Source organism: Neodiprion virginianus, chromosome 5 (genome assembly GCF_021901495.1).
Source record: "Neodiprion virginianus isolate iyNeoVirg1 chromosome 5, iyNeoVirg1.1, whole genome shotgun sequence".
Classification (NCBI taxonomy): Eukaryota; Metazoa; Arthropoda; class Insecta; order Hymenoptera; family Diprionidae; genus Neodiprion; species Neodiprion virginianus.
In genome coordinates this window covers 2,117,316-2,130,598 of record NC_060881.1, presented here as the reverse complement: position 1 = coordinate 2,130,598, position 13,283 = coordinate 2,117,316, and the positions used below count along the sequence as shown (strand labels likewise).

The following is a 13,283-nucleotide window of genomic DNA, read 5'->3' as shown; positions in this document are numbered from 1 at the left end:
ACAGATTATATTTCCAAACTTTCTTTTATTTATTCACTCATCTCCTCTTCGTACTTTTCGCGACAAATTTCCGTCAATGCAACGCAACCGACTGAAGTGAAGGTGGCTGTTGGTCGTTACACTGCCTGCAACCTGACTGCATTATCGATGTGCGCGCGCACGCAATCCTCCAAGTTCAACATAACCACTCACGTCGTCAACCTCGCGAAAACTGTGGCCGTAGTGATGAGAAGCGAAATATAGGTATACCTATACCCGGATTACCCCGGATACTCCGTCTCTCTCACTCTGCATTTGATTGGCCGAAAAGAAACTTATCGGCGAACTAGGTTGTGGAGCGAGAGAGCCAGGTTGCACATACATAGCATAAGTGCTTTATCTCACTCAGCTCACTGCTTCGCCACACTTTCTATACTCAAGATTCTACCTCCAGTACTACATGCTCCAAGTATATACTAACTAAACATACAGACTTGGAAATTCAACGATGATGTCAGCAGCGTAAACATTTTTCGTGAGCTCGAGTACCTACAAGCAATGTTACGAATTTAACTAAGATGATTTTTCAATTCAAGATCCGATGAATTTGCAGCCCAGCATCTGTAACTCATTATCAGTTTTGTCTTGTTACAGCATCGCTATAAATGCAAATTTTTTTACTGAAATTTTCAGATTCTAGTCTTATTTCTTTCATCCTGCGTTACAATTTCGTCCTATATCATGTTTACAGAAATTCCTTCACGAGATATAAGTACACCACTGTTTCGGAACCAGTAGACTATGAACGTTTTACCGCAGGTAACACAGAGAATCGATTACAAGAATAAATGAAAAGTTTAACAAAAAATAATAGAATCGATGTTACCGAGCATGGTTATAAGCTCGACTACTCGTTGTTTCTTACACTATTTGATAGCTCGGCTCTAGGAACCTCCTTTCTACAGCTGCTATAAGTACAGCCAAATGTAAATAAAAGAGAAATGGTATTTACAAAACAAATTTTGTACTCGTTCCATTAGTGTCTCAAACTTGAAAGTACTAGAGACAATACAAAAAACAATTTTACAGCCTACACGATTCGTCTGAAAGGAATGATTTGTTAGCTGCTAGAGTATCGGGCCAAGTACGTTTTTAGTAAATCCCAAGCTTTTTGGATCTGCTTCTGCGTCACGCTGTGCGACCACATTGTAGAAACTACAACATTGGCACTATTTATTTGCTCTGTATTACTAGGCTGGGCTTCAACTCGTGACTTTGCTTCACTTTCGGTCAATCCATTCCTCTCCATCACCCTCTTGATTGCCTGTATTTATAATTACAAATGTTAGGAGATCTGAAGTACAGAATGTTACAACTTATAGTATTTACTTGTTTACCTCCTCCTTGGGAATAATGCACGTCCATATTTCATGACAAACAGACAGCCATCCAGCTTGTATGAGAACAGCGGCTTCCATTACAATTATCTCATATCCCTCCTTGTAAAGTTTATCAATCTCAGTCTTCGCTTGGTCCAAAATAGCAGGCCAGACCAAGCTGTTCAGTTTTTCAAGTTGTGCCTTCAGTAAATATTGGATAATTAATCACATGTAGAATACAAATTGTCACAAACATCTAGTGGAAAAATTATAAACAGAAGGATTAACTTGCTTTATCGTTAAAAACTATTTTCCCGAGAGCTTTTCTATCTATGAATCCATCTTGGTTCAATACATTGTTGCCAAAATTCTCTACAATTATGTTAAAACATAGCTTTCCAGGTGCATAAAGGTCATGGGCTATTTTATCACAATTCACTAATGCAGCTCCTAAGTTTTTCAATTTTTCTCCAACGGACGATTTTCCGCTTGCTATACCTCCTGTTAGACCAATTATATACGGCTTTAATGGCTTGTCTTTTATCACCTGAAACATGTTCAAATATCTAATAATTTTTTTAAGCTCCAAGTACATTCAATTAATGAGCTTTACAACTGTATTGAAAATCCCTCACTGGATCTTTAAGCCTCGTTCCAAGCAGCCGCATTCTGTAATTGCTAGAACTTAATTTTTCTTCCTCGTGTTCCTGGTAGTGTGGATCAGCTTCCAAGCGTATAACATCCATGGCTAATTTGTTTAGTCCCTTTTTAACGCGAACCTCGTTTATCTTATCACCTCCTCTCACCGTTTCCTCACTAACAACGATCATCTCAAACGATGGATCGTCCTTTGTAGGACCGTACATATCATTGATCGATACAATATCGTATGCTAAAGACGGATCGATGTCTTCCAAGAACTCTTTCACACGTTCTATCCTCTTCTCAGTCGGCTCTATCAATTCCCAAAGTATTTTTGCTGCAAAAGAAGAATTGACCGATTACATGAAATGGAAAAATAAGCTTATATTATTTCATGCTAAGGTGACAAATCATAAATTGCTTACAAAGCAGCATGTTGGTGTCTGTTACTCCTACAGTGAGCTTTTGGGTGCATTTGAGAACTGCTCTACTAAGTAAAATCTTATGCCCGTTATGGAGTCGATCAAATGTGCCACCGAGAACAACGTTTTTATAGAGAAGATCGTCTACCGGCGTGATATCATCTTCGTTTTTCTCCACAGCCTTTTCATCGCAAGTTATAAAACTGCACCCCATGCAGGTGTTGGCGAGATAATCTTGTATAAATGAAACTGCATCGTTGTTAGTATAGGTCTGATCAAATATAACCATTTCCACCGGCTTCTTTGTGTTTATGATAGGGGTACTTGGATTCTTTATCCCCGAAAGTAGAACTCGAACATCCAAGCTCGGTGAGTGGGATGAGGCGATTGAATAAATGCGAGATATGGTCTGGGCATATTTTGGCCCTTGCCATCGAGGCTTGTAATTACCTGACAACAAGAGATTTCTCTCGGGAAAATATTGAATGTACAATGTCTTCAATACATGTTTTTTTATCACCGGTAATATCTTTGACACTTTCGTTGCATTAGTTAGGATCAGCAGACCAGTGTTTACCATGTTAACTTTTTATAACCTCAAAGTAACGAGGATGTTAATTTTTCTTTCCCTTTCGACCGAGATGTTGACGCGCTGTTCACGTTGCCACTTTCGATGAAATACCAATACGATCTTCCATTTAACTACGGCAGTTATCGGCACAATACATAAACTTGAAGAACACGCTTTTCTTTTTTGAATCCGACAACTGCCGAGTCACGTCACGAACACGTAACACGTGTCGAACGACGTTCTCGCATTTATGGGTTTACGGCCAAAATGAGGGATGCGGTCCGTGAAAATACCGGCAGTAAACACATCGTCTGCTCGCGGACTGCAACTTCAATTTAAATGTGAGATTCATTGCCGTACACGCGTTAAAATGAACAATTTGCGGAGAAAAATTCGTAGCTACCATGTAACGTCGTACGAAGTTTTATTCAGTACGCTTGAAGAGTTGCTAACAAATAATGACGTTACTTACATATCGCTTTGGCTCGTGTTATTTATCGTTGTACTTATGTCAAGTCTAATCATACTCTTGAAAAGTATGTACAACGCTGTCAACCTCTATATTGCCGATCACTATAAGTCATTTTCTAATCTGAAAATCTTATATTCTTAATTATACGTATGTTGAAATCTAGGGAAACACGACACGGTGTTCTCGCAACCCGAGGTAGCTCCTCCGGAGCTGGTTAATCGATATGTCGATATTATTCACTCCGAAGACGACAGTTCCAAGTTTATAAACTATAAAAAGCTATTAGCACAGTTACATCATACAGCCAGTGTAAGAATTGCATCCTCATATTTTTCACTTCCAAATTTCTACCATCTTTTTATCATTCTTGCAAGTACAACAAGAAGAGGTGCAAAATATTTTGTATTCAATTTTTCAGAGATGTTACGATACTTGCTATGCCTCAAAATGCATTAGGCTAGTAAGGGATTGTCCGTATTTGGTAAACGTGAGCCTTGAACCAAGCGGACTTACCCCATTTCAATTAGTGTGTTATAACGGTCATACATGTTTAGTGGAGTACATGTTGGCTAAAGGTAAATGTTCAATCTTGATATCAGAAGATAAATTTGTATTTTTCAACTATTCGGTGTTCGTCCAATGTTATCAAACACCTTTACAGGCGCTAATCCATGGCTGGCAACGCAGTCTGGTGAAAATGCACTCTGCTTAGCAGTTTATCACTACCTAAAACACCCAGAAAGTAAAGATTTATCGTGCCTGGATGTATTGTTTAATTCAGGTATGCATGCAGCCTAAACAAAAATTTTTAGTCTATAACCAGGCAAACGTAAATGGGACGACACATGTTGGTCGTCAATAGATTCCACAGTAGTTTCGCAGCATATAAATCGCAAGTTGTTTTGGACAATCGAACCCTGTATTAACGTTCATTTCGCTTGTCCATTTTTTATTAGGATGCACTTTGGACCCAAATAGTCGTTGTTTTAAGGTAATCTTAAAAATGGCAACACAAGGTTGTCACAAACGTCTGACCGAGTGGATATTGGTGCACACTAAGGCTGCCACATATGATTACAGATCTATGTCAGTTCCTTTAGTTCTTGAAAATATTCAGGTCTATTCTAAATATAAACCTTCGTTTAGACATTGATTCTATTGTAGTGTACAGCCATAATTAATAGTAAGGAGGTTTAACACCTACTGGTTTTACTTAATAAAAAGTTTTGGATGGTCTTGTCACCAGTTTTAGCCATTAATTATTCGCCATTTACACACTGGTTGAATAATTCTCGTTCATCATAAAATATTTCGACTTTGGCGGAAGCATCTTCTGTTATTCCATGAAAGCCTTAACTTTAAAACTAACCAAATGATACGGGCAAAAGTATGTTGTGGGGTTGAAGCTCCTTAACAATATGAAACTATTGTTGTATCCGTTTTATTGACCAAGTTTTATATCCATTATAGTACGCCAGCTTTATATAAGGTTTCTTGGAAACAAGAATTCATGTATGTACACACAAAGTCTTAAGTGATAATTAATAAACGATTATTTTGCAGTACATGAGAATATCTGATGTCATTTCTTTTGAGCAAAAAATGCTTCATTTTAATAATGCTAATTTTAACATTATATGTTTAACGTTTACTTTTCGTGCCCTATGGCTGTAGATTGAAATATGAAATTTTCAGGATGATACTCAGTTACTTGATTCTAGGCAAGATGGAAATCCAATACATCCTGAAAAATTCAGATCTTTATCTTAAACTGTTTTGAAGATAATCAAGCCCAATCATACGGGCAGTCCAACCTACTAACAGACCTCAGAAAGTAAAATTTGAAATTTTCAGAGCATACTCTGTTATCCAAGATGTGAATTCCCTTATTTGGATTGATTCTACTTCTGTAATTCATAGCAAGTGATTGATGAAAAGTCCCGAGGAAACGTGTTTACCGCGTAGTATTTAACATAAAAAAAAAAACTGCCGCTGTGAATTGTGTTTAATAATTTTTAATCAATTCTCGTTTTTATCTGTTTTTTTTTTTTTTTTTTTAATACGGGTGGCAAGAATTTTGCTTAAACAAAATTCCCTGACTTTTCTTGTCGAATAATTGAGAATTCTCTATCTTTTTTTCACAAAACTAACAATCAGGTACATCGAAAATATTAAAAACTATGTGTGCGTGCGTGTGTGTGTGCGTGTAGAAATTGCACAATACCATTTCCAAAAGCAAACTTGGCAAAATTTTAAAGCCCACTTCAAATTTGAAAGCTATTTATAAAAAATGTACGTTTTTTTCCTGTAGACTATTATAATTCCTTGACTTTTCCTGATGGACGAAATTCGCTGACTATTCTCGGTTTTTCCGGTCGGTCACCACCCTGTTAATAATATACAATAATACACAATAGATACATGATAAATTATACATAGGTACATGGACGTTAATGAAACAATAAGTTACACGTTGAACGTTAATGGTAATAAATGATTAAATGTCCAATGAAAAATCAGAAAAGATTGGTCGAAGTCCGCGTGTAATGTGATAGTAATAATGAGGCACAAAATTTATGATTTGCTGCAGAAGAATATTAGGTTGGATTACGCAAAAATCATTAGAATAGAAGAAAGTAATAAGAAGATGTGCTTTGCATTGCTTTAGTCGCGGATTGTACAGCATCTAATGAAGATTTTAAATAAAATACAATTGACGAGGTTGAAAGTGATTACTAAAATACTAAACATTGTTACACTTTTAGGGAGTAACTAATTATATATAAGCTAGAAAATTACATAATATACTGGGCACTAAACTTGAAACTGTTGTGACAAGAAGTTGTGGCTATTCAACTAGTAAACAATATTTTTACGCGCTTGGTTTGAATACTGGTATTGTTTGGTTTGACCAATGTTATATCGAAGTTGGTCCTAGCACTTTTAGGATTGTAGAGTGCGTAGTTTGTAATAAAGCCCCTTTTTAGCAACAAGCTCTGCATGCGTTCCACTTTCCGCTACAACGCCTCTATCCAAAACGCATATTTTGTCAGCATCTTGGATGGTAGAGAGTCTGTGTGCGATAGTTATGCATGTTCTGCCTTCTTTTGCCTCGTCCAGTGCTGCTTGTACAATCTGCATAAGAGTGTAAAGAACAAGTAAATACCACGAATAACCGTATTTTCAGTGAATGTGGCTGCAAAATTTTACCTTTTCACTTTCCATGTCAAGAGCAGATGTAGCTTCGTCAAGTAAAAGAACTTTGGGATTTCTAACTAAAGCTCTGGCGATAGCTATTCTTTGTTTTTGACCTCCGGAAATTTGGGTACCTTTATCACCAAGTTTAGTATCATATCCAAGTGGAAGTGACGTGATAAACGTGTGTATATTCGCTTTTTTAGCAGCAGCCTCTATGTCCGACATTAATACGTTTCTTGAGTTATCGCCATAGGCAATATTTTCGGCTATTGTGCGAGCAAACAATGATGGTTCTTGCGACACTATACCCAGATGGGATCTCAGAGAATCAAGAGTTACAGATGAGATATCTTTATTGTCCAGTTCCTAGGGAAATAAATGTCCATTTTTAGTTATTGAAGGACTGCTTTGACAAATTGAGATTGAAGGTAACAACGTTATTGTGACAGTGCCTGTTTAGGAGAAATCGTTATAGCGCAACTTTAAGATCGTTTAAAATTCAACAAATAGAAATATAGCAAAGCGTGCTCATGTTTTAAAAAATAGCCTACTTTAAAGTCTTCCTAAAATTACCAATTTGTGAGTTTCTTCCTAATGTTTTGTTATGTTAATGTTAATAATTTGAATTGGATTCAACAAAGGTGTGTACGAACTTCACAACTACGCACTGAACATGGTGTGACTTACAACACTGCCGATATTCGGATCATAAAATCTTTCAAGTAGCTGAATGGTTGTGCTCTTTCCACATCCGCTAGATCCGATCAATGCAATTGTTTTTCCCGATGGTATTTCAAGATTCAACGCTTTTAAGATTACGATTCCAGGCCTGGTAGGATACTCGAATGTGACGGAATTGTAATTGACCTCACCGGTGATGTTCTGAAAGAATTTTGAATAGTATCAATGATATTAAATTCCAGTAATAAGGCGTATTGGATTTAGCATGACGAGTACCACAATTACGTAACAAAGAATAAACTATATCTTAAACGAGTTAGAAATTTCAGCATAAATAGGTAGTATGCGAAAAAAAAAAATGCTACAATAGTAATTACCCATTTTTCTTCGTTTGGATTTGTCGGATCTGCTATCGCTGGTTTTCTGTTGATGAGTGCAAATATTTTTCCAGCTGCAATTAAACCTTTCTGATAGTTTGGCGCAAACGCTAAGGCATTAGCGACCATCACTGTGCCCATGATGAGAGCCTGAGCAACCCTTTAGAGAATATAAATAACCAATTAAATATAACAGTATTGTTTTAGTAACAGATTCGGTCCAAACAATTCGCTTACTTGAATACCACAGCATAGTTTAATCCTTCGTTGGTGATCAAAGTTCCGCCATACCACATAACAACAGCATATGCAAAGTAAAGAATGGATCTGGCAAGAGCAAATACTATGGCACGTACATGGGTATTCTTTTTACCAAGTTCAAAAGAAGGTCTCATTGCCTCTGCGTATGCTATTTGGAAAGTTTCTTCTCTTCCAAGTCCAGCAACTGTACGAATGTTAGACACTGCTTCAACTGCTATCTAGAATGTTGAATTTTAAATTAATTTATGTGTTAAATATAACCAACAACGAGCTTTTCATACTCGAATAATAATAATTAATAGCCAGAGAGAGTCAAACCCTGAATTGACCAAGTGATAAGATATGTAGTAAGAAAATCAAACTGAAGACTATTTCTGGTTTGGATACCTTGGTAGATTGTTCTAAGCTCTTGTGATAATCGAAAGATTCCTTATGCATTATTAAGCCTTGGAGATAAATAGTGACTAGAATGAACGGTATAAATGCTGTTCCGACAAGTCCTAATCTCCATTCATAGTACATAGCAAGTGCCAAGCCCAGTACAATTGTAGTGGCAGATTGTATAAGGGTACCAATTCGCTGTCCAGTTGCACCCTGTATAGCAGCAGCTTCTCCAGACAGTTTAGCACATAGAGAACCAGTCCCGTTACTGGGAACGTCAAACCAAGCCATCTCTTGTTTCAACATCGTGCCAAATGCTAATTCTCGCATCCTCATTGTAAGTCGTTCACCAGCAATACCAAAAACGAATATCTGCGATATTAAAAGTTATGTTTGATTAATCGACGCTAATACAATAATGCGCCAGCTAAATTTCATTGACCTTATGATTAAAAGTTTAGTTTTTACAAATAAAGTCTATAAATTATTTACCTGGATAAAAGTAGCTGACCCAACTAGGATCCCAATCAGCACAAAATAGAGGCAATACATGTTGGTTTCACTTCTAACTTGGTCAACGTCAGGATATGATAGAATCTGGAATGTTATTTCAATAGCATAAGTCAAGTTTTTCAAGAAAAATTCAAATAGTCATATCCTGAAGAATCGTCTGATTCTTACCCCGATCAGGTCCCCGAATAGAATGGCAAATAACGGTGTAGAACATCCAACGATGGCAGAGGTCAAACAGGCAAGAATAATATAATATTTTTCAGGTTCATTATACTTTAGAACATTGAGCATAGAGACCGCCGAAGTTTCTGTAACTTCTTCGTACAAAGTATTCTAAAAAATATTGTCACAGATAACAGGTATTTATGATATTTGACAAGCAGTGTACCAGATAGTAATATCAAACATTATGATTCATGTATCGTCCATGCACGTGAATCACTTCAATCGTAACACAGCCTACAAACCGTACCTGTCTATTCATGATTACTTTTTCATTATCTTCATCTTCTTCTATTTCATCACTACGTGTTTGATCTTTTCTGCCTGATTCTTCTAGTTCAGATATCTAAAATATTTTAACATTGATAAGTGTTGAAGTTATTGTGCAGCAAATCTATTGCAATAAATGAACTTCGATCACGTAACAATCAAATGTAAAAAAATAAAAAAAAATTACCTGCGAAGTAACTAGACCATAATAGTGTTGTTTCAATTTCATTAAATCGTCGTGACTTCCTTGCTCTACCGCTATACCTTTCGCGAGTACAATGATTTTATTTGCATCTCTTATTGTCGATAGTCTGTGAGCTACAATAATGGTAGTTCGTCCTTCACTTGCCTGGAAGATATTAAAATATGATATCAGCTATTGTTGACTGAAATTGTACCAGGTATTTTGTTCAGTTTGTGATATCGGCAGTGGAGCCCCAACTGAAATGTATAAAAGAAATTGAATCACCCTATCTAGTGCCGCTTGTACTTTCGCTTCACTACGAGTATCCAGAGCTGAAGTTGCTTCGTCGAGGAGCAAGATCCTTGGGTTTCGTACTAATGCTCGGGCAATAGCGATTCTTTGCTTTTGCCCACCTGAAATTTGAGCTCCCCTTTCACCAACCAATGTGTCATACCCCTGAAATTCATTCAAGTTTCAGTTTAGTGTGTTGTATTAAAATTTGTATCACTGACTTCGAAACATATTATAATGCTTACCTTATGCAGCTTTGTAATAAAATCGTGTGCATTTGCCTTCTTAGCTGCAGCGACAATTTCTTCTTCAGTTGCATTAATTTTTCCATAACGAATGTTCTCAGCGATGGTTGTGTCAAACAACACGGGCTCCTGACCAACAATTCCGATGTTGCTTCTCAGCCATTCAACATTCAAGTCTTTCAAGTCCTGCCCGTCTAAAAGAATCTAATAGTACAGAGTAAGTTCAGAACCTTTCTTCCAAACGACGTGGTATGTAGTTAGTAATAATGCGACATTTAAACATAGACTTACTTGTCCCCCAGGTGGATCATAGAACCTTTGTAAAAGCTGAATACACGTTGATTTCCCACACCCAGATCCACCTACTAACGCTACTGTTTCTCCTGGATTGATAGTCAGGTTTAAACCTCCCAAAACCTAACGAAAAAATATTTCATTTCAATTTTAGCATGAAAAATGGTTGGGGATTTTCCATTTCCTTGACGATTGAAACACTTAAAAATAAGATCTGTCTGTAACATACCTCAATGTCTGGCCGTGAAGGGTAATTGAAAACAACATTTTTGAATTCAATAGCTCCATTGGTGTTTTTCGGCTTAACACCATCATTTGACAGACTGTCGATGGAAGACTTTCTTTCAATAACAGCGAAAACTTTAGCCCCTGCTGCTTTGGCAATTCCAAAAGCTTCTATAAACGGAGAAGCTGTTCCAAAGTTCATAGACCCCATCATCACAGCTAAGAATACCTGCGAACATTCTCGAAAATTGAAAATCCAGACTGAAATAACTGAGGGTTTAGAAGAAGAGTTAATTTGAATATGAACTCGAAATTAAATACATTTTTTGAACGACCATCTTACTGTGATCATTGTAGCAGCATCATATGTCTGTTCACTTGTATCGAGGTTCCGTTCTTCAATAATAAGGCCGACGCCGTACCAGAACGATAGCGCATAGCTGGAGTATATGAAAAACCATAGCATTCCAAACCCAAATCCTGAGAACATAGCTCTCTTCGTATTATTCTTATAGGCATATATTAAATTCTCCGTATATCTTCTTAGTTCTAGTTTCTGGCCCCCAAATGCAACAACAGTACGCATTGCCGACAGTACTTCTTCTGCAATTGATCCTGCTTTAGCGTATGCTTCAATTTCCTTGCGTGCCAATCGAGAAGTAATCTGCAATAAATTTGTGAATATTCAATTTTCAAAAGATAAGCATAGTCAATGCATTTTCGCAATGAAAATTTGATTTAGCAGACGTGTCTCTATTCAAGTTTGCAGAGTCATTCCGATATGACCTAAATGATAAGCTGTCATAAATAATAAGATATTTTAGATCTCTGGATTATTATTTAGTATTATCTAACGTAAAGTAGTAATGTTGGATCTAAATACAACAGCGAGTGTACCGGATCTAATCAGTATTGAAATGTCGCGTTGAACTATGCGTGCTATTTTGCCTCCAGTTATTTACAGATAAAATTAAGAGTACACCGGATGTGATGATGACTCACAAGATTAATAGAACTCTGAAAAACACTCCGAAATTAAAATTTATCTATGATAAAATAATGTTTAAAGATCATGGAAGTATAATTACCGATACAACTGCTCCAATGACTAGCACTGTGACAGGGAGTGAAACCATGCAGACAAGTGCGAGTTTCCATCCCTTGGTGAATGCTACGATAACACACCCCACGAAGGCACTCATGTTATGGATGAACATAACAGTCTTTTCAGAAATTCCTTCTTCTACCTTAGTTATATCCCTGTAGAAATTTTACAAATTAACCAATTTCATGTTCAGGGTGCTTAAAACATTCATGACCATTATCTGGTTAAACTTACTCTGCCAATCTGCTCGCGACATCACCACTTGGAGTTAAATCGTACCATGAAATGTCCTGATGTAGCGCAGATTCTAAATACATATTTCGAATTCTGTATATCTGACGCTGTCCAGCAATGTTGTATAACATTATGCTTACGTAACTGAATGAGAGCATAATAATTCCAATGACTGAATTCAAAATTGCAAATAACACAACTGAATCCATAAGCTGCGTATAGTCCTCGAGAAGTGCTGCTTGTACCATTGATCCTATCAGATCACCATAAATATATATATTAGCTGGCTGACAAAAACCGGTAACAACCGCGGAAATAGCGCCAATGACGAGAAAAAACTTTTCACATCCATTAGAGTATTTAAACTGAAAAAATAAATTAGATATGGTTATAATAATCTAAGAAATAGATCCACGTGTTGATCGAATGAATAAATAATAATCAGACTGGACAGTGGTCCGGTGCTTGTCGAAGATTAAGCATTACATAATTAATTAGACATTTAATTGTAACACCTAAAATAATGTTTCCGAGAAATCAATAGTATAGATCAGTGTTTTTCAACCTATGCGTCGTGACCCCCAGGGGAATCGCCAAGTCTTGCTCGGGAGGTCGCAGTGGCAAGCCAGATAAAAGTAAAAAACACAAAGGAAGTTTTGCGAGGAATCCTTTCATTTTAAAAATTCTTTGAAATCACTAACATAGTTTTATTATAGACCTGGGCGGGTCAGTAAATATTTTTTACTTGCAAAGGGGTCGCGAATTCAAGAACGTTGAAAAACACTGGTTGAAATGAATATAAAATAGTATGAGTAAAACATTTACCAATTTCCAAAAAGATATTGCTGGATATTCGGGGGGTTTTGGCTTCTCTGCAGACTTGCTGAAAGATTATTGAAGAAAAAAACTTCAGCATAAGTGTATGAAATAAATATGTAACTTGTAAAATAATAATTAGAAGTTACTTACTGATTTTCAGTTTCTTTAGACTCTTCATCAGTCGGTCGGAACCCTAATATTTCAATGGGATTAGCTTTAGATGAAATGGTGCTTGGGTCCTGGGCTACCATAGCTAGCTCTAATTTCTTGACGTTCTTCATGGTAACTGACAAGTGAGCATACTGCAGCACTGCTGTAAAATGAGCTGAATTGAATGTACCTACATAATTTAAACCGATCGACAGATATCTAATCAATGTTTTATCAAGATTATACAATGACAACCTTGATTAGTTAAACGCAATACTTACAGACTTTGCAATACCGGTTGTTAACTCTGTTATATTTTCTCTTCTGATTACCTGGGTTTTTCGCCCAAAGTTGCCAATGATGTAATA

General features: G+C 36.7%; 3 protein-coding genes across 4 annotated transcripts; 1 reads left to right on the top strand and 2 right to left on the bottom strand.

The window, feature by feature from the left end:
* Positions 1 to 358: 358 nt before the first annotated feature.
* LOC124306513 (bifunctional coenzyme A synthase) lies at positions 359 to 3,017 on the bottom strand. The gene is made up of 5 exons (XM_046767345.1): positions 2,426 to 3,017; positions 1,994 to 2,337; positions 1,651 to 1,905; positions 1,377 to 1,559; positions 359 to 1,303 (listed from the first exon to the last, which is right to left on the bottom strand). Exons 1-5 carry the CDS (start codon positions 3,000 to 3,002, stop codon positions 1,100 to 1,102), a joined length of 1,563 nt encoding a protein of 520 aa, XP_046623301.1. The 5' UTR covers positions 3,003 to 3,017; the 3' UTR covers positions 359 to 1,099.
* Positions 3,018 to 3,189: 172 nt separating this feature from the next.
* LOC124306516 (uncharacterized) lies at positions 3,190 to 4,776 on the top strand. Of its 2 annotated transcripts, none has more exons than XM_046767348.1 (5): positions 3,190 to 3,334; positions 3,629 to 3,774; positions 3,884 to 4,040; positions 4,127 to 4,246; positions 4,422 to 4,776. In XM_046767348.1, exons 1-5 carry the CDS (start codon positions 3,268 to 3,270, stop codon positions 4,616 to 4,618), a joined length of 687 nt encoding a protein of 228 aa, XP_046623304.1. In that variant the 5' UTR covers positions 3,190 to 3,267; the 3' UTR covers positions 4,619 to 4,776. The 2 variants fall into 2 exon arrangements, with proteins under 2 accessions (XP_046623304.1, XP_046623303.1); XM_046767347.1 differs by lacking the exon at positions 3,190 to 3,334 and adding an exon at positions 3,341 to 3,529.
* A 1,339-nt stretch (positions 4,777 to 6,115) lies between these two features.
* On the bottom strand, positions 6,116 to 13,065 carry LOC124306511 (ATP-dependent translocase ABCB1-like). The gene is made up of 19 exons (XM_046767337.1): positions 12,916 to 13,065; positions 12,772 to 12,829; positions 11,947 to 12,311; positions 11,696 to 11,867; positions 10,951 to 11,271; positions 10,612 to 10,836; positions 10,380 to 10,505; positions 10,089 to 10,292; positions 9,838 to 10,008; positions 9,556 to 9,717; positions 9,349 to 9,444; positions 9,045 to 9,209; positions 8,856 to 8,960; positions 8,370 to 8,735; positions 7,959 to 8,200; positions 7,722 to 7,881; positions 7,351 to 7,545; positions 6,676 to 7,029; positions 6,116 to 6,600 (listed from the first exon to the last, which is right to left on the bottom strand). The coding sequence occupies exons 1-19, from the start codon at positions 13,044 to 13,046 to the stop codon at positions 6,409 to 6,411; spliced, it is 3,810 nt and encodes a 1,269-aa protein (XP_046623293.1). The 5' UTR covers positions 13,047 to 13,065; the 3' UTR covers positions 6,116 to 6,408.
* Positions 13,066 to 13,283: the final 218 nt, after the last annotated feature.

Excerpts from the sequence above, each read along its gene's own strand:
- LOC124306513 (XM_046767345.1), bottom strand. The coding sequence starts at position 3,002 with ATGGTAAACACTGGTCTGCTGATCCTAACTAATGCAACGAAAGTGTCA. Across the intron at positions 2,338-2,425 it reads AGACACCAACATGCTGCTTT|CAAAAATACTTTGGGAATTG; the intron begins GTAAGCAATTTA and ends CTTCTTTTGCAG. Across the intron at positions 1,906-1,993 it reads GAACGAGGCTTAAAGATCCA|GTGATAAAAGACAAGCCATT; the intron begins GTGAGGGATTTT and ends AACATGTTTCAG.
- LOC124306516 (XM_046767347.1), top strand. The coding sequence starts at position 3,364 with ATGAACAATTTGCGGAGAAAAATTCGTAGCTACCATGTAACGTCGTAC. Across the intron at positions 3,530-3,628 it reads TCTAATCATACTCTTGAAAA|GGAAACACGACACGGTGTTC; the intron begins GTATGTACAACG and ends GTTGAAATCTAG. Across the intron at positions 4,041-4,126 it reads GGAGTACATGTTGGCTAAAG|GCGCTAATCCATGGCTGGCA; the intron begins GTAAATGTTCAA and ends ACACCTTTACAG.
- LOC124306511 (XM_046767337.1), bottom strand. The coding sequence starts at position 13,046 with ATGAAGAACGTCAAGAAATTAGAGCTAGCTATGGTAGCCCAGGACCCA. Across the intron at positions 11,272-11,695 it reads TCATTGGAGCAGTTGTATCG|ATTACTTCTCGATTGGCACG; the intron begins GTAATTATACTT and ends AATTTATTGCAG. Across the intron at positions 9,445-9,555 it reads ATGGTCTAGTTACTTCGCAG|ATATCTGAACTAGAAGAATC; the intron begins GTAATTTTTTTT and ends AAAATATTTTAG.